This window comes from Carlito syrichta, unplaced genomic scaffold, assembly GCF_000164805.1.
Source record: "Carlito syrichta isolate Samal-C Ts95f unplaced genomic scaffold, Tarsius_syrichta-2.0.1 Scaffold303260, whole genome shotgun sequence".
Classification (NCBI taxonomy): Eukaryota; Metazoa; Chordata; class Mammalia; order Primates; family Tarsiidae; genus Carlito; species Carlito syrichta.
In genome coordinates, this window is record NW_007247356.1 from 289595 (window position 1) to 314650 (window position 25056).

Consider the following 25056-nt stretch of genomic DNA (forward strand, 5'->3'; position numbering starts at 1 on the left):
AGAACGTATTATGGTCTTTCAGACCCTATTTGTCAGGGTTTTTGTTTGTTTGTTTGTTTGTTTAAAAGCAGACAGGACAGTACTCAATTGTTTATTGGTGGTGTTTTATAAATGTGAATTGGTTTTTTTTTTTTTTTAACTTTGAAGCTCTATTTTGATTTTGTTAACTTTCACAAGTCTATTTTTACTGCTTCGTTATTTCTTAAATATATTTATTTTTTCTTCATATGCTTTTAAAAACATATCTAACTTTTCCTTGTTGCTGATTTCTCTGTGTAGTTGCTGTTCCTTCTGGCTTTCCTCTGATTCCTTGCCTTAACATCATCCTCCATTTTTATTCTGGCTATAGCTATTCAGTTGCCAAATCAAGCAGGTGAAGTTTATCAAACTATTTTTCTGAGTAATGTGGCATCACCTTCATCTCCTGCTCTTTGTTGACTTTGAATTTATTTCCTGAATGACATTCAGGATTCAGAAAAAAAAATTTACTGTTGTAATGAAAGTCTTTATGAGCTGATTGGTGAATTATAGTTTGTTTCATTAGGTATAAAACTCAAAAGTATAAATGTCAAGAGTTAACTGATATTGCTTAATTGGTCATTTTCAATTTTGAGGTCAGTCTATTAACCTACTGACTAAAGGATATCATAGAATATTAGTCTGCATTTAGTTTTGCAGTCCTCTATGGTTTCTTTCTTAATAATGTTCACAGTGGTGTACCATAAAAATTTTTGCTTCAGTTCACATTCTGATTATCCCAGAACCTGTGCAACTACACTAGGAATAGTTGTGCTGATTTAGAAAAAATTTTGGCTCATGTATTTTTGTGGGTATAGTATGTTCTTCTGTGTCATCTTATGTTTGTCCCATTTTGTTCTTTTACAAAACTCCAGGGATATCTTAGTAATTATCTTAATTATTCCTACTGCATTGAATATTTTTCTACATAGAATTAAGGGTCTTAATAATTAGGAGTAAGTTCACTTAATATAGCTATTATTTTTCTAATATTTTCATATATATAATTATTTATGGTCTGATTTTATGTCTTTTTAAAAATTGTATTTTCCGACTCTGTAAGGAGGTAGAAGTAATAATTTTATTTTTCCTTGAAAATATTGAAGTCTACAAGTGTACAGTTTGAGGCTCTTTCATTTCTAGTTGTCTATTTCATTAAATTAGTTAATAGCAAAAAGAAGCATATTGGTTCTCTTACTAATATTTGATAATTTATCTCCAAGTACAGTTGGATGCGGGTGGACAGAGAAAGTCCTCGTCAACAGGTTTTTCTGCTCTCCTCCTTTGTTATCTCTACTAGATTCATTATCAGAGAGAGATGTAAAGGAGGCATCAGTGTTTCCAATCCACCAGGCCACCCTAGGAGAAAGAAAGTACCGCTTCCCCAGTTGATTCCTTAAAAAGGCCTGGGTTTAACTGATGATCCAAACTTGTGTCACTTGGCCATGCCTGAATCAATGGCTATGGCCAAGCCTAAAGTGTACGCTTACTGAAGCTAGGATTTTGAGGCAGGTAATGGCCTGGAGGGGAGGAAGGGTCTGCTGCAATCAAGGAGATGCTGAGAAAGTAGCAGGTTTCACCCAAGATGCTGTGTGACTTATGGAACTAATCATACTTCTGGTCTTCTTAGTTTCATGATCTACTCTTTTGATCTTCCACTTTGATCGATTTTAAGATGAAATGATATAAGAATAGTCAACTTAAGAAAATCCCTTGTTTGTTTGTTTTTTTTTCCTAAAAAGACAAATGTATTCTAAAAGCCTGAAAGGACACGTCAGATATCTCAGAAAATGAATACAATATAATATTAAAAAATGAAAAAAAGATCAGTGAGAATTCCAACATTGTTTCTTTAGCTTTTTTTCCCCATTCTTTTTATTATTTGAAGCTAATGGTGTTTATTTTATCATTTTTTGATCCTAGATATGTGGGATACAAGTCAGGATCAATTACACAAGCAGGCTCTGTGCAGGTGAAGTTTGGACCTCCAACTAGCCCTCATTCCCCCTGGTTTAGGACTAGATACCCTTTGTGATCCTATGTGCCGCCTCCCTCCCTCCTTGGCAGTGTCCTTGCTGATCTCTCCTTTGTGATTTCAAACAAGGACTACTCTTTAACATCAATAGATAGTCAGTACTCCAGAAGAAATAAGATTCTCCTCAATTATCCTACATATGGCATTGGATTAAGAATGTTTGTTCAGTTGTCTATCTCAGTCATGGACTGTGAGTACCCTGAAGGTCTAAAACATCTTTGATTTTCCAGTTTCATTACCCAAGCACATAATTATATTTGTTGTCAATAACACAATAATAATATAAATGTTGTTGCTGACTGTTGCTGAATCAAATCATATAGTACTTACAGACAAAGGAAAGAAGACAACTTATAAAAGTATATGTACATATGCGGAAAGGAATATTCAAGAGACCTAAGAATGAGCAGGGAAAGGCATTTCCTCATGATAATAAATTGATAATTAGTTAAATCAATATATTTTCTAAGTAGGAAGATTATGTTACTCAAAGTAGTGAAGAGATGGGAGGACCTCAATTTAGGGATCCAAGGTACATTGTAAAATATGTGTGTACAAATCAATCCTTAGTTTTTTTTCTTAAAAACCTCTGTCCCATCCAAATTGATATTATCAGTTGTTGACATACTTGAGATTCTCAATCTGTTTCATAATTATGACATGTTTAAGAATTTTATAAATTTATCTATCTTTATCTTTACAACTCTGTAAGGCAGATTACTATTCTACTTATTTTAAAGATGAAACAAAAGTGAAGCTAAGAAAGATAACATGACTTCCCATAGTCACTAAGAAGTTACAAAGCTAAAACTCCAAGTCTTGTGAGCTTTCTTATGAAAACTTCACATCTTTAAAGTAATAGCAAGTTGTGAGAAGCTGCTATTACAATTCTTACAGAATAATAAGCACATCATAAAAAGCTAAGCACATAATAAGGACATAAAAAGTCATAAAGGACACGTATTAATATTTAATAAATATTCCATTATTTTTAAAAATATCTAAATTTTTAAATTATTCTTCAACTCATGCTTATTATAGGTCTTTACTATAACTTTTTTACTTTATCAATGTTTACAGGCCTTTGGAATTAGTATTTGCGTGAACATTTGTTCTCACGGATTCAAGTTTCTGGTATATTTTTTTGGCTTGTATTTTCCATATAAATTTGATCTCAAATTTAGAAAGTATCACAGTCTGCTAATAGAATAAAAATCAATTTTAATTCATCATATTGAAAAAAGTAAATATAAACAATATTGATTAATACAAATTTTTAAATGTAAGAAGCAAATTTGAGCTGCAAATATCAAGATAATTGGATATATTGGGTACCAGCTGGAAGTGCAAAGAATACTTCCCCTTGATATTGACTCTTCTCTAGATCAATAACCGTTCCAAATGTAGTAAAAGCAGACAAGATTTAACGGGTTCTAAATTATTAAGGCCAGTGCATTGTTGCTAGAGAGTTCATTAACAATCTCATCAATACAGCGTGGTTCATGGACATTAGTAAGAGCTTTGTGGAACATTTTAAAACAGAATGAGATATCTCAGTGGACTGATCTTAGAGGAAAAAATTTAATTAGGTAAGAATAATTACATTAGTTAAATGGAACTTTTAATTGAAAACTTGTTGGTATTTTCCAACCTGCATCACAGCTATCCCTTAATCATTTATATTTAATAAATGAAGAGTTTCTCTACATGATATTTGAAAAACATCTAAACATCTTGAATTTTGTGTATATATGTTTAAAGGAGTTTGGAAAGTATGAAAGTAAAAACAAACAGTATTATGTGTTTGGGAAATAGTGCACTTTCAAGATATATATCAAAGAAAAAATGTATAGAAAATATGTATATAAATACATAATATTTTTGAAAATAATACAAAATAGTCATCTTCTAAAGCTTTAACAATTATAACTTTAAAGTCTCATGTATTGAATTTCATCCCTTATCAATCTCTAAAAGCTTACAAGGAAATGTTGCTGCTGGCAAATTTATCTTACTGGATGTCATTAAAAAATGGCATCCAACAAGAATTTTTGAAAGACTGAAAGCCCATAATTGTATAAGATAAACATGAAGAGCCAATGAAAACTCTTATTATTGAAATTAGCATCAGCCACATTTTAGGCAAATTTTACTGGTTGTTGTTAAAAATAAGCAAATTAGTCACTGCTTCTTTGGTAGCTTTCAGCTTAAGCCAGCATGCATTGGTTTGGAGAGACATAGATATTTATTCAAATTCACAAATTCATAGGAACACCAAACAAATGGATTCACTAATTATTCATAGCATTAGTTCTGGCCCAGGCCTCTTCTTATCTGAATCTCAGAAACCACTGGCATCCAGTACTGTCTCTCTCCTTCACTTGATCTTCAGAGCATTGCTGAATTTGAATTTTCTTTCTAATTCAACAATTTGACTCTCCCTTTTAGCCCTCATGGGTACTCAGTGCTCTGTAGGTAGAGACAAAAATCCATCTTCTTTTTAAAGGTCTTTCAACATCCCATTTCTGGAATCTTCTTTTATTCAATTAATCTATAACAAAAGAACATTTCTAGTTAGCTTAAAAATCATAAATTATAGACAGATTCACATTTGCACTACATAAGAGGAGGCAAAAGAAGGTAAAATATTGGAACAATAGTGAATGACTTTGGGAAGGAAAGAAAGAATTTTAGTTTTCTCCTTCAGAGAATGAGAAGTTTTAATGTGAGGTTCAACAGTGGTGAAGCTTAACAGCGGTGAAGGTAAAACAACAAAGAAGAAACTAGAATACAGATATTTGCAGGTTGTATTGGTTCCAGCAAGAATTGGGCAGAATATGAACACAGGCAATGACTAAAGAAAAGTGACATTTGATTTCTTTTATTTGTCCATTTGAAATTTTGATATGATGGTTTATTAAACAAGCACACAAAGCATAAAGAATTATGGAGAGATGGCAGACAAATAAGAATTATGTTTATATTTCAAAACCCAACATAAAATCAGAATAAAATGTGGATTCTCTAGAAGCATAAATGTAAACCATAGGACACCTTAAAATTCATCTGGTTTAATCTCTTCTTTTTACAGAGGAAGAAACAGAAGACTAGAAAAAAAATAAGAGTCAGACATATCCAAGTTTACATTGTTGGTGTGAAATTATTTGTCTAACAGTAGCCCTTTAATTTAATATTAAATACAAGACACTATGATATTTTACCACTTATCTTTATTCTTAAATTTGTTGGTATCCCGTATGTGTTCAGGTTTTTTTTCCTTCAACTCTGGCTTCAACTGAATTGTAGCATCATTTACATACCACATCTTATAGGGATCAAGTTATGATATGATAATTTCCTTCTCCTAGGACCTGATCTGCTGTCTTGAACAGCATGGAGCCTGTTCTCTTATTTAGGTTAATAGTGGGTGCAGAAGGGTTGAAACAAAATACTTTCTAAACTTGTTCCCTGTTCTGGATAGTATCCATCTGTAGAGATTACCGCTCTTCTGGTGATCATCACCATCATCGCCCAACACCTGCCCATGCGCCATGTGCCAGGAATTGTGCAGACTGCTTTAATGTATTATCTCATGCAGTCTGTGTAGTCCACGCAGCTGCTGGTAAAGAATTCTGTTTCAGAGTAGTACAAAGAGCCAGCAACAGAGAAAGCATAATGGCAGCTGCAGTGTAACTAAGAGAATTGTCTCTGACAATTGGCTCCGACTGGGTCTGAGGGCATTTCTTCATCAGTCCCTCAGTTCAGCTAGCAGGCACCTCACACCTGCTCTGTCCCGGGCAAAGTGCTCTGAGTACTGTGCCAACTGAATGAGTGAGCACCAGCCTGCTTTTCATGGGTGACCCCCTCCTCCTTGCTCAGAGGGGTGGATGATTCTCTGTCCCATTTAGCCCTGTGCTGACAGTGACAGGGAGGTACCGAGGTCAGGATCCACTCCTTTACCCATCACCATATCTGAATCTTCTAACGAAAGGATCAACATTTGTGGTTTGATCTTTCTGGAACTTTCTGGTTTTTAAAAGTGATTTTTAGATAAGAGATACGGCAGATCATCATTTTTTTTAAATTTTCAATTGTAAAATGAGGAAACAAGACAAAGGGGATTTATTTATTTTTACTATTTACTTTAGTGAAAAGATTGAATCAATGAAACAGCCACAATTCATAAACTTGTATTCCCTTTATTAGACCATGCTGCTCTTTTTGCTATGTGCTGTACCTCAGATGGGAATTCAGAAAGGAGCAAAATCTAAGACGTAGGAGTTCCACAATGGATCTGCCACCTGCCAGCTAGCATTCAGATCTCAAAGGGGACCTGCCTGCACTTATTTAATAGAAAGATAAATGTGTTCAAGGAACTGTTACTATAAATTCATTTAGAAACGGGACAGAGGCTGTACTCACATTCCTCCCAGGTCTGAGCTGCTGACAGATTTGGTTCACTGTACCTCTGGGAGGTAATGCATTCTAGCTAGATGGAAAAGTGTGATTGTTATTCAAAGCTCCCAAGTACCTATTTCTTTTATTGTTTAAATGAACTTTTTGGTTGAATTCATCTTTTTGTTGGAAAATACTTGCATATGCTTACTATGGACAAGGCAGTGTGTGGAATATTTGTGTGAAGTGTTGCAAAGATAGACATTGTTATTATCCAAAATATGCTTATGATCTAAAAAGGAAGACACTAGATGAGAAAAATATAAAGTTTTGTTAAGACTAGAATGTGAAAGGAAAAGAAGATACACATCACTGATGCTTAACTTGAGAGGATTCTAGGTAGTTTTAGAATAAAATGAACCATCTTCCCAGAAAAAAATGCACAGTCCCTCTTTTATTTCTAATAGCTGTATTAGAGTAAAATTTACACATTTTAAACTGCTCATATTTAAGTTGTACAATTTGATAAGTTTTAACATATGTATATCATAATAAAAATCATTACCATAATCAAGATATGAACATATATCATAATCACTCTGAGGAGCAACTACAGTTAAATGTAAAATATTACATACCACATTGGGAGCATTTGTAGTTCAGATCAAGAGCTCTAATATGCAATAAGTCTTATGCAAAGAGTGATGTATTATCACAAATGTAGCTCTGCTTGACACAATAGACAAAATAAATTGGTAAAAAATATATTCTAAGTTCTCTCAATCAAAATTCAGTGGGAGCTGCAAAAGTCATGCTACCTGGGGGATGGAACATTCCAAAAGAATGCCTCCTCACCAAAAGAAAATTAAAGATTTGCGATGAATTTTTGCTAATATAAACTTTTAGCATATCTAATAACTTTCATATATGTTCTTCTTGATGTTTGTATGTCGTTCAGAATTGTTTGTTTCTGTTTTCTTCATACTTCATGCTAATAAAAACTATGTTTCAATTTAACTATTAGAGCATCTATTCCAGAACTTTTTTAAGGAAACATTTAATATGCTAGCAATCAGAAACAGAGATAACATATGCATTAAAATGGATGTTGGTAGCTTGGTAATTACTGCCTACTATCAGATTATTCTGTGAAGTAAATCAAAATATATGAATATCTTAAATATTTACAGCATCCATTATTATCTCTGCTTTTATATGTTTGGAAGTTGGTTTAATTATGAACCATATATCATCAAAATCTTAAGCAATGTTAATTTTATTTGAAACTTTTGAGAGCATCTAATTTCTCTGTTTCTTCAAATATTTAAAAATGTGTAGTAGATTTTTCCATAGTATAAGGAAAATGTAAGCATACATATATTTCATTGTTTTTACAACTCTGTAAAGATTCATCAGTCATGAGCTTACTTGAGATACATGGACTAGCACTGGGTGACTAAACCTATTTTTGTGGCAATGGCTCAGCCATAGAAACTAGCGTTTGTCACTCTTCCACCCCTGTTACACTTTCCATTCTTGAAAGTAATTAGACTAGGTATAAGATAAGCCAACCGATGGGATAGTGAGAAGGTTAATGCATATTTAAATATACTTGCAGACACTTCACATGTTCTTTCCAAGCCACCCATTTAGAAAGAGCACTAAAGTTTTACTAAAACGTGTGGGACCATATTGCACATTTTTAAAGGTTTGCAAACAAGTTTTTGGCTGACAGACATTCTGTCTAGGTTAATTAACTTATTTATGAAAGAAAAAGAAAGGCCCAATTCCAATCTACTCTACAGTAGACTCTTAAGGACAGCTCCCATTCCAGTTGATAGACGTTTGAACTAGCAGTGAAGATGGTGTGATAGAGCATATAGCTCTGTCATATTTAGCTCTCTACCTATCTAGTTTGAGCTTCCTTCTGGGCTATACCTCCAGGGCAAACAGATATTTTACCTTTTCAATAAGTGTTATCTATACACACACACACACATATATGAGTAATATATATGAGTAATTATACTTGAGAGAAAATAGGACAGATTGTCTTGTGTTCATTACTGATTGCTCCCTCAACCCCGCCCCCACTTAGCTTTCCTCTATCTTTATAGTTTAGGATGCAAAAGACCACAGATTTATCCAACTGCCTTACATGGATTTTAATAACCAAATTGTGCACATATTCAATTTTAATTTATTTGGTTAATTTGCAATTATGTTTAATCCTAAACCATTCTTTAGATGTAGCTATGATGTACTAAAAAAAAAAAACAAAAACACTTGTGCACTAAATTAATTTTTATTTGAAGACCAACTCAGACACTTTCTCTCCATGTGACCTTGAACAATAATTGCCTGGTATTCACCACACCCTCCCCAGATAGAAGACGCTCTCTCACTCATTTCCCCTCCTTTGCCCTTCACAGTTTCAGTGGGCATATGATCTAGGAAAGGGAAGTGGATTGTGATTATTCAGAAAGTGGTTCTAAGAGTTAGTCTTTGCCTGACTCTTGTGACGGAAAGAGAGTTCTCTTTGGTGCCTTTTGTTTTTTATTGATTTATAATATTCGTGTATATTTATGGGGCACATTTGATCATTTGTTGCATACATAGAATTTGTAATGCTCAAGTTAGGGTATTTGGAGTATCCATTGCTTCAAGCATGTATTATTTCTGTGTGTTGGGGACATTTCAAGTTCTTTCTTCTAACTATTTTGAAATATACAATACATTATTCTTAACTCTAGTCATACAACTCTGCAATTAAACATTAAAACTTAATTTTTCTATTACAGTTGTATGCTTGCACCCATTAACCAATCTCTCTTCATCCCCAGCACACCATCCTTCTACCCCAGCACACCACACACTTCCCAGCCTCTAATACCCGTCATTCTACAATCTACCTCCATGAAATCAATCTTTTTGTAGCTCTCACATATGAATGATGAGAACTTGATGTTTATCTTTCTGTGACTGGCTTATTATTATTAGCATAACATAATGACCTCCAGTTTGTGTGTGTGTGTGTGTGTGTGTGTGTGTGTGTGTGTTTGTTGGAGTCTCACTCTGTTGCCCAGACTGGAGTGCAGTGGCATGCTCAAGGCCACTGCAGCCTCGACCTGCTTAACTTCGGTGATCCTTCTGCCTCAGACTTCCAAATAGCTAGAACTACAGTCATGCACTACCAGGATTTTTTTTTTTTTAATTGTAGAGACAAGGTCTCACCAAGTTGCCCAGGCTGGTCTTGAACCTGTGAGCTCAGGTAATCCTCTCACCTCAGCCTCCTAAAGCACTGGGAGTACAGGCTTGAGCCACTGCGCCTGGACAGATCTCCAGTTCTATTCATGTTGCTGCAAATGAATATTATTTCATTCTTTTTTTTATGGCCAATTAGTATTCCATTTTGTATATTTCCCACATTATCTTGACTCATTCACTGATGAACACTTAGGTTGATGCCTTATCTTTGCAATTGTGTGGAGTGTTGCAGTAAAAATGGGAGTGTATGCATTTCCTTTCCTTTGGATGAATATCCTGTTGTGGGATTGCTAGATCATATAGTTCTACTTTTAGTCTTTTGAGTAAACACCACGCTGTTTTCCATAATGGTTACACTAATGTACATTCACAATAACAGTCTATGAGTTCCTTTTTCTCCACATCATTGCCAGCATTTGTTATTTTGTCTTTTGTCTCTTTGTTAATAGCCATGCCAACTGGATAAGATGATATTGCATTGTGGCTTTGATTTGCATTTACCAGATAATTAATGATGATAAACATTTTTTCCTACAACTGCTGGCTATTTATATGACTGTTTTGGAGAAATGTCTATTGAGATCCTCTGCCCACTTTTAAATGGAGTTGTTTGTATTTTTACTGTTGAATTGTCTGAGTTACTTGTGTATCCTGAATATGTCTTTTGTCATATGAACAGTTTACAAATATTTTATTGCATTCAACAGGTTCTCTTAACTCTGTTGGCTATTCTCTTTGCTGTGCAGAAGATTTTTAGTTTAATTTGGTCTCATTTGTATATTTTTGTGTTATTGTCTGTGCTTTTGGGCTGTCAGCCATAAAGTATTTACCTAGACCGATGTCCTAGAATGTTATGCTTATTTTTTCTTCCAGTGGTTTTATACTTCTGGGTCTGACATTTAAGTCTTTATACCATGTTGCATTGTTTTTGTATATGGTGAGAGATGGGGTCTAGTTTTATTCTAAAATGAGTATCCATTTTTTTAGCGCCATTTATTGAAGAGGGTATTCTCTCTTCAGTGTATGTTCTTGGTGCTTTTGTCAAAAATCAGTAGGCTTTAAATACATAGATTTATTGCTGGGCTCTCTTTTCCATTCCATTGGTGCATATGTCTGTTTTTATAGTAATACCATGCATATGTCTGTTTTTATAGTAATACCATGCAGTTTTGGTTGCTATAGCCTTGTAATATATTTAGAGTCAGGTAGTGTGATTCCTACAGATTTTGTTTTTTTTCTCAGCATTAGTTTGGCTATTTGGGCTATTTTGATTTCATACAAATGTTAAGATTCTTAAAATATTTCTGCAAAGTATGTTAGGTATGGTATTTTGATGAGGATTGCATTGAAACTGTAGATTACTATAGGTAGTATTGTCATTCTAACAATATTAATCCTTCCAGTCCATGAGCATAGAATGTTTTTCAATTTGTCTGTGTCGTCTTCAATGTCTTTTATCAGGTTTTTTGGTAGTTTTCCTTGTAGAGTTCTTTACCTTCTTGGTTACATTTATTACTAGGGTTTTTTTTTTCTGTAGCTATTGTAAATGGTATTGCTTTACTTACTTTTCAGTTTGCTAGCTTTTAGTGTATAAATACTGCTGATTTTTGTATGTTGATCTTGTATCTCACAACTTTACTGAATTTGTTTGTTAGATAAAAGGGTTTTTTTTTGGTGGAATCTTTAGATTTTTCTAAATATAAGGTCATGTACTATACAAAGCAGGACAATTTAACTTCCTTTGTTCCAATTTGAATACATTTTGGTTTTGTTCATTCTGCACTGTTATAAAAGAATACTTGAGGCTGAATAATTTATAAATAAAAGAGATTTATTTGAATCATGGTATTGGAGCTATATAAAAAGCATTGTACTAGCATCTGCTTTGTTTCTGGACTCAGGAAACTTTAATTGAAGGTGGAGGCCAAGGGTAGCAGACATGTCACATGGTGAGAGAGCGAGTAAGAGAGAGAAAAGTAGGTGTCAGCCTCTTTTTTAACAATCAAATCTTATGTTGACTAACAAAGTGAGAACACACACATTGCTAAGGGGAGGGTACCAAGACACTCATGAATGATCTGCCCCATTGATTCAAACACCTCCCACGAGGCCCCACTCCAATACTGGGGTTACATTTCAACATGAGATTTAAAGAGAAGAAATATTTTAACCGCATTACCTTTTTTTCATCTTTCCTGATTGCTCTGGCTCAGAATTTCAGTACTGTGTTTAGTAGGAGTGGCTCAGTGGGTATTTTTATCTAGATCCAGTTCTTAGAAAAATGTCTTTTAACTTTTTTCCATTCCTTATGATGTTAGCTGTGGATTTGTCATATTAGGGTCTTTATTTTATTGAGATATGTTCCTTCTATGTCTATTTTATTGAGTTTTTATAATGAAGCAATGTTTAATCGTATCAGATGCTTTTTCTGTGTCTATTAAGATAGTCATATCAATTATTTGTACTTCATTCTATTGATAGCCTTCATTCTGTGTCACATGTATTGATTTGTGCATGTTGAACTATCCTTACATCCCTAGGATAAATCACACTTGATTATGGTGTATTATCTTTTTGATGTGTTGTTGAATTTGGATTGCTAATATTTTGTTTAGGATTTGTGCATGTATTTTGTTCATCAGGGATATTGGCCTGCAGTTTTGTTGTTGTTATGTCCTGGTCTGATTTGGCTATCATTGTAGTACTGACTTCTTAACGTGAATTAGAAATAAGTCCTTCTTTTTCTATTTTTTGAAGTGATTTGTGGGGAATCGGTGTTAGTTTTTTATTATAAGCTTGGTAGAATTGACTGCGAAGCCATCATGGGATTTTCTTTGTTGGGGGACTTTTTAAAACTTGATTAAATTTTGTTACTTGTTATTTGTCTGTTCAGATTTTCTGCTTCTTTCTGATTTAATCTTGATAAGTCGTATGTTTTCAGAAATTTTTCCATTTCCTCTAAGTTTCCCAGGTTATTAGCCTATATTTGAGAATTTTTATATTTTTGCATTTTCAATTATAAATGTCGTTTGTCTTTAAGTTCTGATTCCCTTTGGGTCTCCTCTATTTTTTTTCTCATTAGTTTAGCTATAAATTTTTCAATTTTTTTTAGCTTTTTAAAATTCAACTTGATTCAGTAATTCTATTTTTTTCTAGTTCATTTAGTTCTGTTCTGATTCTTATTATCTTTTTTCTTTTACAAATTTTGAGCTTGATTTGTTCCTGCTTTTTTATTTTCTTGAAATGCATCATTAAATTTTTTATTTGAGATCTTTCTACTTTTTTGATGTAGGCTATATATTTTATGTAGGCCACATAAGATCATATATGCCAGTAAGTCATGAAATGATATATTCATGGAAGCTAGGAAACTAGAAATATCATATTTTGTGTTCTTTCAATTATTTTTGTGAAAACAGATTAAAATTTTACCTTGGGATTGATTCCACTGGTTTTTGTAGCCTTCCTTGTACATTGCATGTTTGTCTTAAAAAACTATAGAAAATAAAGAGAAATAAGAAAGAAAAATTTTACTCATTATTAACTCACAGGAATAATCATTTTTATTATGCTGTGCTTTCCTTTTTTGCTGTTTATATAGTAAGCGGTGATTAAAAAGCTATTCTGGAGCAGAAAAGCTGGGACTCTACACTTCTTAGCTGTGTGACTACAGTTAATTACTTCACTTCGCTCAACCTTGATTTTGCCATTTGTAAATGGCAAAATCTTTTATGCCATTATTCTGAGAATAAAATAAATTAAATAGAATATATTATAGTACTCATAAATATGTATATAATGACTTGAGCTGGAAATACAGTGATGCATTTTCTGAATTTAATTTAACATAACACCATATTATAAGCAATTTTCCTTTTAAATGAATGTTTTTTGAAGCATGGTTTTAGTGGTTATATACAATGCCATTGTGAATTTAAGCATTTTCCTATTTGTTCATTCAGTGGATTTCTATTCTTCTTTTTTTTTTTTAAACACATAAACATTGTATGTAGCCTTTGTTCTTATCTCTGATTTTCTTAGAGCTAAATCCAGAAAGAGAATGACTGGGTTAAAAAGAACATGGATATTTTTAAGCCTTCCTTGTGTGTATACTTCAAAGATACCCTGCATCTTCCCTTCAGTAGTCTCTGAAAATGCCCATTTCTATGTACTCTTGTTGATAGTGATATATTTTTAAAATTCAAAATGTACCTTTTAGAGTTTGGTAACCTACTTTTGGACCACCTGTGTAATATTTGAAATATGTCCTCTGAATGTGAATTCAGGCCAAAGACATATTTCTGTCTAGTCTTCAGACTCATGAAGCATGCTTATATTAGCTCCACTACTCTTGTTTTCACCATGCAGCCATCAGAGTATGTGAAAAGAGTCAGCTGGTGTTTATCAAATGAAGGTTATGAATCTGAGTTATATTCCCTGGAGATTTATGAGCTATAAAATGCTATTATTATTATGTTCTGTCATTGCATTGTGCTCTTTAGCCATCTTCCATTTATGTGGTAAAGCTCCTTAGGATCCATTTGCTTGAAAGCTACTGTGTGTACTCATTTTGCATTGTATTGTGGCAAACGCTATAATCTACAGGGTTCCTATTCATTTTGGAATTCATTTCACAGCTCACTAATTGTGTGAATGAGAAGAGGAAATATATGCTTTTATTCTAAAGCATGCCAAGCAGATGGCCAAAGTTCATTGCTACCAGCACTGTCAGTGTGGCCCTCTTCTGTAGGTAGTAAGCTGGGCATCCGTCCCTCAGACACAATGTGAGGGTCCATTTAACATAGCACTTGACAGTCGCTGAGCCTGTTTTATTATGACTTATAAACATTTTTTTTTAATCATCAACCTCTAAAATGGTTGGTCATTTGAGCAGGTGCAAACACAGTAGAATTCATATTCGTTTTACTTGAGAAGCCAAATGAACTTTTATTCATATGGAAATTTTGGAAAAAGGAAACAGTACAAGAGATTAAGCTTAGTTTCTTGAAAAGGGATTAATACATGTATTGAGATTCAAGACTGTACCATAATTTCTGAGACTGAACCTTTTGAAAATTTGCATTGAAGATAAAAATCAGCGTTTATATCTTATTAAAGCTAAAAGATTAAAGCTCTTTTAGTGTTTAAACTTTTTAAATGAATTTTCTTTCAAATCTCTTTTTTTTTCTTCTTATACAAGGAAACTGTTTACTTATTTACTTTTATATCCAATATGTAATTTATGTAACCATTCAAAATGTATTCATTGTGTATGTGTGTGTAAGTTAGAGTAAGATACAGGCAGAGAGGGTAAAGAACAGGAAATAAAGAATTTTTTCACATGACCCAATGTGGTGGCTCAAGTCTGTAATCACAGCACTTTGGAAGGCCGAGATGAGAGGACTGCCTGAGCCCAGGGGTTTGAGGCCAGTCTGGGCAACTTGGCAAGACCTCATCTCTAAAGTAGATCACACAAATTAGCTGGGCTGGGTGGCATGCATCTGTTAGTTTCAGCTACTTGGAAGGCTGAGGCGGAAGGATCGCCTGAGCCCAGCAGGTAGAGGCTGCGGTGGCCCTGAGTGTGCCACTGCACTCCAGCCCGGGTGAGAGTGAGAATTCAATTAAAAAAACAAAACAAAACACAGTATTGGTTCTGGGCATGGTGGCTAAACCTGTAATCCCAGCACTTTGGGAGGCAGAAGTGAGAAGACTGCCTGAGCCCAGAGGTTCAGGACCAGACCAGCTTGGGCAACTTGGTGAGATCTTGTTTTTGCAATAAGTAAAAATAATTAGCTGGGCATTGTGGTGCTTGCTTGTAGTTTCAGCTACTTGGGAGGCTGAAGTGGAAGAATTACCTCTACCTGCGGTGGCCATGAGCATATCACTGCACTCCAGCCTGGGTGACAGAGTGAGACTCCAACTCAGATAGATAGATAGATAGACAGACAGATAGATAGAATGAGCATGTTATAGCTAATATGTTCTCCTTTATATAAAGAAAAATGAGATATATTTAATATATTTCCCTTGCCTCTTCCTTCTCTCTACCTCCAAGTCACCCACCAAAGGTTTTACATGTTGAATCAACTATTTTCCTTGCCTTTCAGACTGACGCTGCTCTAATGTATGATGCTGTGCATGTGGTGTCTGTGGCCGTCCAACAGTTTCCCCAGATGACAGTCAGCTCCTTGCAGTGTAATCGACACAAACCCTGGCGCTTCGGGACTCGCTTTATGAGTCTAATTAAAGAGGTATGTCAGGAGAAGCACATCTGCTTTGTCTCTTTTGTCCTCAAGCCAAATGAATGAACTTATTGCAGTTTTCCTGGCAGGTGACATTTCGCTTTTATCTTTAAATTAAACGTTCCTCCTTCCCCCAAACAAGCAAAATTAACATTTTATTTAAATAATGTCAAACAAAAGGAGGGGGAGAATTTCATTTAAATAATGGAATATACATCAAAATACTTGTGATGTTGTTAACAGATGAAAATCTGTGACCTAAGAAAGCTTGACTTATGACATAGTTATCTTTTACTTTGAATTTTTACATATGTAATTTTACATTTATATATAGATATAGAGGCTTAAAGAGTGTTTATGTTTTAGACAGCAAAATATAAATGTAATTTTAACATGAAGTTCATTTACACTACCCTAAAATTATACCTAATTTATGATATTTAAAGTGCAGTTATTTAGATGAATGGTTCCTAAATATGTCTAATTATTTTAATTATATTAACAGTTAACATAAGACTGTATATGTGAGCTTATCAAAATGAATAGTTTACTTTGTATTTAATAATGCAACCATTCTTATGGTTATATTTAATTTCTGATTATGTCTATTATAGATGATGTATGTCCGTAGTGAAAAAAAGAGTAAATTCTTAAAGATATATATATATATGTACACATACACACATGTATGCATATAAATATATATATCTATATGTGTATATTCTTAATATTCTTCCTGTCATGAAGAAAAGTTCTTTGTTAGCTTAGGATACTTTTTTTAAAAAATACATATTTTTTATTTTAAAATTGTGGGGTACAGTTAAGGGTTAGGTATACACATATGCGTTGTGCAGGTACCGTTGTTGATGAGATAGGATACTTTTTATAGATTAAAATTTAACTGAGTCTTAATCTTTGCTTTGAAATATTACAGGTATTATTACCATAAAAATGTTTCATTCATGGCTTAAAATAATCAGTTCATCTTATAATAAATTATTCATCATAAAAACAAAAGACAAATAGAATTATAATTATGAATCTGAGGTCCTTGGCAAAGAACATCTTTGAGTTTTCCTTGTCTAATTCCTATCAACCTCTCAGGTGAAGAACATGCAGTTTATTAGTTGCCTCACATTGTAACATTAACTTCTGGTTTTACACTGAGCATTAGAGAACTGTAACCATAGTCTTCAGGTCTGACTAGCTGAAGAATTGATTTTTCTGAACTCGGCACTTGAGTATTGAGACCATGACATGTGACAAGCATCCCTAAAGGAAGCAGTAATGTGACATTCCCCATTGTATTTATTGTAGGGTGTAATTGAGAACCTTGTCCACTAAATCACACAGTGTCCCCCTTATGAGGACCAACAGGAGAAATTTCTCTCAGGTCTCAGTACCAGGAAAAGCTGTTTCTCCTGAGCAGCTGGTATGTTTTAAATTATAGACACTGTGTATTGTGTTTTCATCATATTTTCTTCTTGCTTTGGTTGCTAGGAAGTGCAGAATTAAATTTGTCATGCAATTATTAGCTGTACAGTTTCACCTGGTGCACGTCTTTATATTTTCTCTAGCCTGAATTTGCCTTTACTGTTCTACACTTCTTTTCCTGTATTTCTTGATCCTATTGTCTATTTTCTCACTATTGTGCATTTTTGTTAATGACCTGAATCTCTCTTTTGAAGAACTTGGATTAAAACTGATTTTATTCTTTTTTTATTAGAGACCACTAAACACATGTTTAACTTTAGTAAAGGCATTTGAAATATATATATCTATAGAATATGATTTTTCTGTTCATTTGTAATTTATTATCCTAAAACTCTTTTGGAATTTCTGCACATGCATACTAAAAACACATGAAATCTAAGAAATTTAGTAATAGTAATATTAATCTGTAGTGTTTATTGAGTGTTATCCTTAATCTATTGGGATTTACTTCTTTTGGGTCTTGGTAGATATGATTTTAAACTTTGTAATTGTGAGCATTCATTACATCATTTAAAATTTATATATATAACTTTTTCCAGGCCATTTCCCAATGACAATAATGGAAAACATCTAATTTTGGTGAAGTAACAAAGAGAATACAAAAACTTTTTATATTAAACAAAATCCAGATGTGTGCTTTTCTTTATGCGATGAATACATTACATAGTTAGATTGTTATATTCCTGTCTTCTTCTACATGGAGAACTCCTTCTTCATGGAGAACTCCTTCTACAGGAAATACAGTTTGATATGAAATCATTATAATTCATTTTTCCCAGTCTTACTTAGGGAAAAACAAAATAATAATTATTCTAGGAGGAATGTGTGTAACTAAAGTAGGATTACCTAGTTTTCCTGGATTCAGTTTCTTTTATTGTAATAAAATAATTTTCTTTTAATGTTATTATGAATTTAGAAGTGGTATGTAACAGTTGTTCTATCTGAAACCTCCATTGAGATATTTAATATTTCAAATATCATAACAGGTATCTAAGTTCTTCTTACTTTACTAAAAAAGGTACCCTGTTTACAATATAATCATCAGATTTATCATAGAAAAGAAAGTTATAACTAGAAAAATGCATTGTATAAAATGAAGATTGTACAATACATTTTACTGAAGTTAAGATAATTCATTTAGAAACATATTCTTCAAATTTCAGAAGAGAATAAAAATATTTTAAAATCTGTAGCAATGTAAATTTGTAAAAAAGTAATGAAAATAATTTTTTTTGTGAAAAACTGTTTTATCCTCTTTTCATTCATTGATTTATTATCTGTTTTATTTCCTCTTCCCATAGGCACATTGGGAAGGCCTCACAGGCAGAATAACTTTCAACAAAACCAATGGCTTACGAACAGATTTTGATTTGGATGTGATCAGTCTCAAGGAAGAGGGACTAGAAAAGGTATTTGAGGCATTCAACTTAATTAACTTGCTTCAGTTGTTAAATGAAACATATCCCTAAAAAAGAAAGAAATATTCTCTGTTGAAGTAACATTTAATTGACATTTAACTTTATTGAGAATTCTAAATAATAACTCTTCAATTTATAGTGAAAATAATTGACCATATTAAAAATAATAATTGACAATTAGGATTCAAGGACAAAGGGTGTCTTAAGACAGTATAAATATTTTATTTTCTCACCAGGTTTTTCTGATGTTTTGAAATGCATATAATCTTAATTAGTTAAGAATTAATATAGCAGTTAGAAAATATTTGACTTAATATGGGCCTTTGTATATACAACTGCTAATCACTTGCATGAACTTTCCAAATTGGAGCAGAAGATAAAAAAAAAAAATTAAATATAGAAGCATGTTGCCATTGTTGAGACATATTCAAGTAAAATATTTTCATTAATGTATGCAAAATAATTTAGGTATGTACATAAATGCAATATACTGCTAAATTTATCTTACTTGATTCTATTTCTTGGAACTGAGGTGACTTACCAAAAATAGTTGGGTATGTGCATACTTTAAGAACATTTTAGTGTGAGTTTGCTTATATACATAATGCATGCATTTAGATATTCTTCTGATAGGTTCATTGACAATAACAGATAAAAGAAATATTTTAATAAGAACTTGAGAAAAATTATATTTCACTGACATAACATTGATTTAAAGACAATAAGGAGGTATCTTATATTTTACCTAGGAATTAAGCATGAAGCATTATTTGTAGATGGAAACTGAAGAGGAAGGTTGGGTCCTAAGAAGGGCTCTTTCAGCCGGAGTTATAACAGCATATTTAAGTGCTGACTTACATAATCTAAAAGAGAGAAAAAATACATTTTTGATAATGTTACCAAGACAGTTCAAGTACATTATGACCAGTTGGTGATTCAAACTGATAGATCTGTTACCTCCTCCCTCTGAGAATTTCAGACTGTAACCTTTGTCAAGACCGTGCAAAGTCAGGACTATTTTATAATAAATGGAAACCCAAATATTCATGAGGCAGTCTAAACTACCTTGCTCCCAAGGAATAAAATCATTAGTCTATATCCAAGCCCGAAGTTGATAATGGTGGAGTTTAGTTAGCTCCTAAGGGATTTATCTCATTGTTTGCTGCAGTTGCAATTACCTTTTTTTTCTTATGTTATTGTTTTTATTGTTTGTTTTTTAAAAATATCCAAATCACAAGAATGAGCTCTGGCCATTACTGACACCCCAACACATTAGCATAAAAATGACTATGCTTTTTTTTTTTTTTTTGAGTTGGAGTCTCACTCGGTTGCCCAGACTGGAGTGCAGTAGTCGCTCCCGGCCACCACAGCCTCGCTTGCTGGGCTCCAGTGATCCTTCCGCACTATGCTTTTTATATTATCAAATATCCAGTCCTGTCTTGGAGGCAAAATAAAGAACATAGCAGAGATATTCTCTAGGCTCTAATGCAGATTATAGAAAGACCTGATACAAGGGTTACCAAGTAGGTGTGATAATCTACCACACTGTTATGCAAGGTAAAACAGTATGAATCATGCTTATTGTCTTGAAATATCGTAAGAATTATGTATTTTTTTTTTTTTTTTTTTGAGTTGGAGTCTCACTCTGTCACCCAGACTGGAGTGCAGTGGCCGCTCCCGGCCACCGCAGCCTCAACCTGATGGGCTCCGGCGATCCTTCCGCCTTCCAAGTAGCTGGAACTAAAGGGAATTATGTTTTCTTTTCTAAACTCTGAAAATGTGTTTTGCTAAATTAATTACACACAGTCTGTGTCCCCAAGGTACCTTTCATACAGAGTAATCAGATAATACATATTTGTGAATAAATACAAAAAAGCTATCTGTTACAAGCCTTCAAAAGAGCAATGAAAGATAGACTTTCTGATGAAAGATATACTTAATAAAGAGTCACAGTAGATGGGGTACTCAGAATTAGCTTTTGAATAATGAGGAATTATTGATTAGTAGAAATTAAGTCATTTCAAAAAGTGGTAACAGTATGGGGAAAGAAATAGAATAGGGCTTGACTTGATCATAATACAAACGCACATGCGCATATGGACACACAAAAAGTAGAAGAGGGAGAGTGAGATAAAAATGCTACATTTGAGTCATAAAATGAATGCTACATCAAGATATTTGCAATGATCCAAGCACAGAGGCTCATGCATGTAATCCCAGCACTTTGGGAGGCTGAGGCAGGAGGGTCATTTGAGCCCAAGAGTTTGAGACCATCCTGCCCTGACTCTACGGGGTGGTGGAGGGGGAAGGTGGGAAAGAATGGTTGTGCATGCTTGTAGTTTTAGCTACTCAAGAGATTGAGGCAGGAAGATGACTTGAGTCCAGTTGGAGGCTGCAGTGAGCCGTGATTATGCCACTGCATTCCTGAGCAACACAGCAAGACTCTGTCGCCAAAAAAGAGGTATTAATTAGTATTTGCAATGTATTAGTATATTACATGAGTTCAAAGAAAAAATAGACTGGAGAATGATGGTTTGCTTGGAAAGATACTATGGTTTGGAATAATTTTAGTATGATGCCATGAGTTTAAAAATATTCTAAGTGGAAGCAGAGATGAATAAACAGTTTGTGACAGAAGGTGTTAACTATTAACTGGACTATCAGCAGTGTCATTAGTTCAAAGACTAGTAGAGTATTGGAACTATACTTTAAAGAGAAAAAGAGGAGCCAAGTAGCAAAAAGGGGGAGATACCAGTGATAAAGGCACAGACCAAAGAGTGAAAAATTAATAGTAGAATGAAATGATCATAAATCTTCCCCCTAAAAGACAGATATGGTACTGGGGATGGGTGAAGGTGACTTTCAGAGAAAGGAAACACAAAGATTTCACATCAAATGTTTTTAATATCTTTAAAAATTGGTACATGGCTGGTTGCAGTGGCTCAAGCCTGTAATCTCAGCATTTTGGGGGGCCAAGGTGAGAGGATTACCTGAGTCCACGGGTTCAAGAACAGCCTGGGCAACTTGGCAAGACCTCATTTCTAGGGTAAATAAAAAAATTAGCTGAGCATGGTAGCCAACACCTGTAGTTCCAGCTACTTGAAAGGCTGATACTTGGATCGCCTGAGCCCAGCATGTAGATGCTGGGGTGGCCATGAGCATACCACTGCACTCCAGCCTGGGTGACAGAGTGAGACTCCAACTAAAAAAAAAAAAAAATTGATACATGAAGTCATCAACTAAAATACAGAGGTAGACTTAATGATTAATCAGATCTTACATATAACTGGAAGTGCAATTTCATCAGACTTGATTTTGACTTAGTAGGAATAAAATGCTGCTAAGTAGCAAAAGGTCTTAAATTTAATAGAATAGTTAAGAGTTCAAGGTCTAGATTCAGACAGAATTGAGCTTAAATTCTCATTTTACCATTTACTATTTATTCACAAGTTTTTTAATCTCTCTAAAACGCAGTGCCTTCAGCTAAATCATGGTGCAATAGCAGTATCTGACTCGAAGATTGAGATGTGTTGATTTCTTTTCCTCTGAAAAGTATAGTAACCAACCTACTGATGGAAAAGACAGAGTCTCTACCTTGATAGAGTTCACAGTTTAACAGGACCAATAGTTGGTGATCAGGAAGCTTGACTTTCAATTCCAATTCCATCACAACTAAGTGTGTGAACTTCAGCCTCCACACAATGCCTATGTGCCAAGTTCCTCATCTCAAAAAATGTGGATGCAAAGGACTTCCCTCTTGGACAGTCTTGAATAAGGATATCATGACTTCTAAGAGAACTTGAAAGTATCATCTTGATAGAAACTTAAGCTAGTAATTTTCAGTGTTAAAATTTAACAGTTCTGTTTTATCAAAACTGGTTGGTGAAAATGAACAAAGAAAACATGTAAAAGCTTTGTTTTTCTTCTCATGCCTATTGCTTTTTCTTTGTTCTGTCTTGGCTATCTTTGATTAGCACATTTCATTTAGTGATCTGAAATTAACATCTATTTTATGCCTTCACGAAAGTTATAGTCTAGTAAAGACACCTGCCAGAAATAACTATACTCATTAGACTAACACAGTTATAACTTTGGGCAGTGATCACTGCAGAAAAGAATATTACTTTTTATGTCATTGAAATGATAAGATTTAAATCATTTTATAAGCATAAACTTTAGGATTAAAGTTTTTTATAGAAAGAAAGTTCATGCTTGTGATGTTTACAACTTTGAGGCAGATATGCTGGAAAGAAACAAGTATGCTTCTGTTGAACAGAGGAAAGTGGGCTATGCTCAGGAATCTAAGCCTGGATTTGAGGTGCTACTATGAGCATCCTTTGCACTTAGATGGTGCTCATAGATTCAATGAATACTTTGTTTTATTCTGAGTGACCCTGGGTGGCACCCAGCCTAATTAGCTATGGTCCAAAAAAGAACACCAGCACCACATATACAACCAGTCACATCTGTCCAAACAAGCTTTCTGGGTCTATAGCAGTGTCTTCACTGTAGTAGAAAAGGGGAGTAAGGGGTAAAGACAGTGCCATTAAAAACTCTGTCTACCTCAGGCAGTAATAGGACAGTTTTTATGTTTAAAAGTTTGGTAGTGGATATGCCACAATTGTAAAAGAAAAATCAGAATAAGTAGTTTTCCCAGCATGAATTATTCTGGGCATTTCAAAGTCCATGTTGTGTATTCTTCTTTCAAACTATGTTTAGAATCCATCCTTTTCTTGCCACATCCATTGCTGCAGTCATAGCCAGGGTACCTTTCACCCAGACAACTGGGTTGGAGTCCCTACAAGCCTCTCTGTTCTATTTTCTCTTGCCATCCATTCCCTAAACCACAGCAGTCAGTCCTAAGTTTTTAAAAAGAAAATGGATACATGTTATTTCTCTGTTTAAACTCTTCCATAGATTCTCACTGTGTTTTGAGTAAAATCCAAAGCACTGGCAACCTCTCATCATCATCTTGAATTTTTTTTTTTTTTAATGCTTCACGGTTTTTGTCTCATTTACACACAGAAACAAAATGTTTTGGAAAATAATGATAGGGAGCATTTTCTCAACCTGGAATACCCATTTCTAGCTCTTTTGCCTGGCAAATTCTTACTCATGCTTGCTGGAGACCAGCTCCAGCCGGGTTCAGGGTACCCCAAAGGTGGAGATGGCGTCGGCGATTGGGGGGAAGAAGAGAGAGAGAGAGAGAGAGAGAGAGAGAGAGAGAGAGAGAGAGAAAGAAAGAAAGAGACTGGACTCCATTCTAGTGCAGAAGCGATGTGTTTTATTGGGAATTACAACGGGTCTTTTATACACAAAGTCAGATGTGGGAGGGGCATCCTCCACCCACCAGAAACCTTAATCCATGAAAACTTAATCAATGATTGCCTTTAAACCCTTTTCATATGATAATCTTAAAATCCCATAACAAAGGATAACCTAATCTGTGACTGACATATTCTATAAACCTTTTTCATCCTAAGCTGATTGATTCATGCCAAGTTAAACAATTCTATAGACACTTAATCTAGGGAAGTTCATACAACTACGTTTGCTGATCGGCTGTATAAAAACGTTTCTATTGCCATAGCTATTCAGGAAATCATAGACCAGAAGTTGGAAAATAAGGTTAGTACTTTGGAGGAAGGAGTTTTAGCAGTAGGGCAAGAACTTGTGACCTTACAAAAGAAATTGGCTCTCTAATGTCACTCTGAGTTTAAATCTGTTCATACTTGGGACAAAGTAACTTGGAATTTGGAAGCATTCAGACCTGAGTATAGACCTTACTAAATTACATCAAGAAATTCGGGCAAAAATCATTAATGTCTATATTCATCAATGTGGAAATTTGCGGAGCAGTGATTCTTTTGTTGCTGTGTTTACTCCCAATCATCTTCAGAGTGCTAAAGAAGAGCAATATGGAGTTTCATGGTTTCGTGCTAAAAAATAAAAAAAGGGGTAGATGTTGGGAGCTGGCCATGGAGGCCCACTGAGCATTAGGGATCAGGAAGGGCCGTTGACCCCAAGACCACTAGGATGCGTTCGGGAGTTATTGACCCCATTTCCTCCCCCTTTCTACTCAGCACTAACTGGATTAAACTCCTGTGAGCTCAAAACATAAAAACTCTGAGACCGGATGAACACAAGCTAACTTTAGAAGCTCATTGCTCCCATTCTTCCGCAAACT

At 34.2% G+C, this 25056-nt stretch overlaps 1 protein-coding gene across 1 annotated transcript in view; it reads left to right on the plus strand.

Annotated features, from left to right (window-relative positions):
• The window catches only part of GRIK2 (glutamate ionotropic receptor kainate type subunit 2), a 476767-nt gene that overhangs the window by 142868 nt on the left and 308843 nt on the right, over positions 1–25056 (plus strand). Inside the window, exons 6-7 of the mRNA XM_008058224.2 lie at positions 15823–15966; positions 18753–18860. Of these exons, the coding sequence (XP_008056415.1) occupies positions 15823–15966; positions 18753–18860 (252 nt within the window). The remainder of the gene's footprint in view (positions 1–15822; positions 15967–18752; positions 18861–25056) is intronic.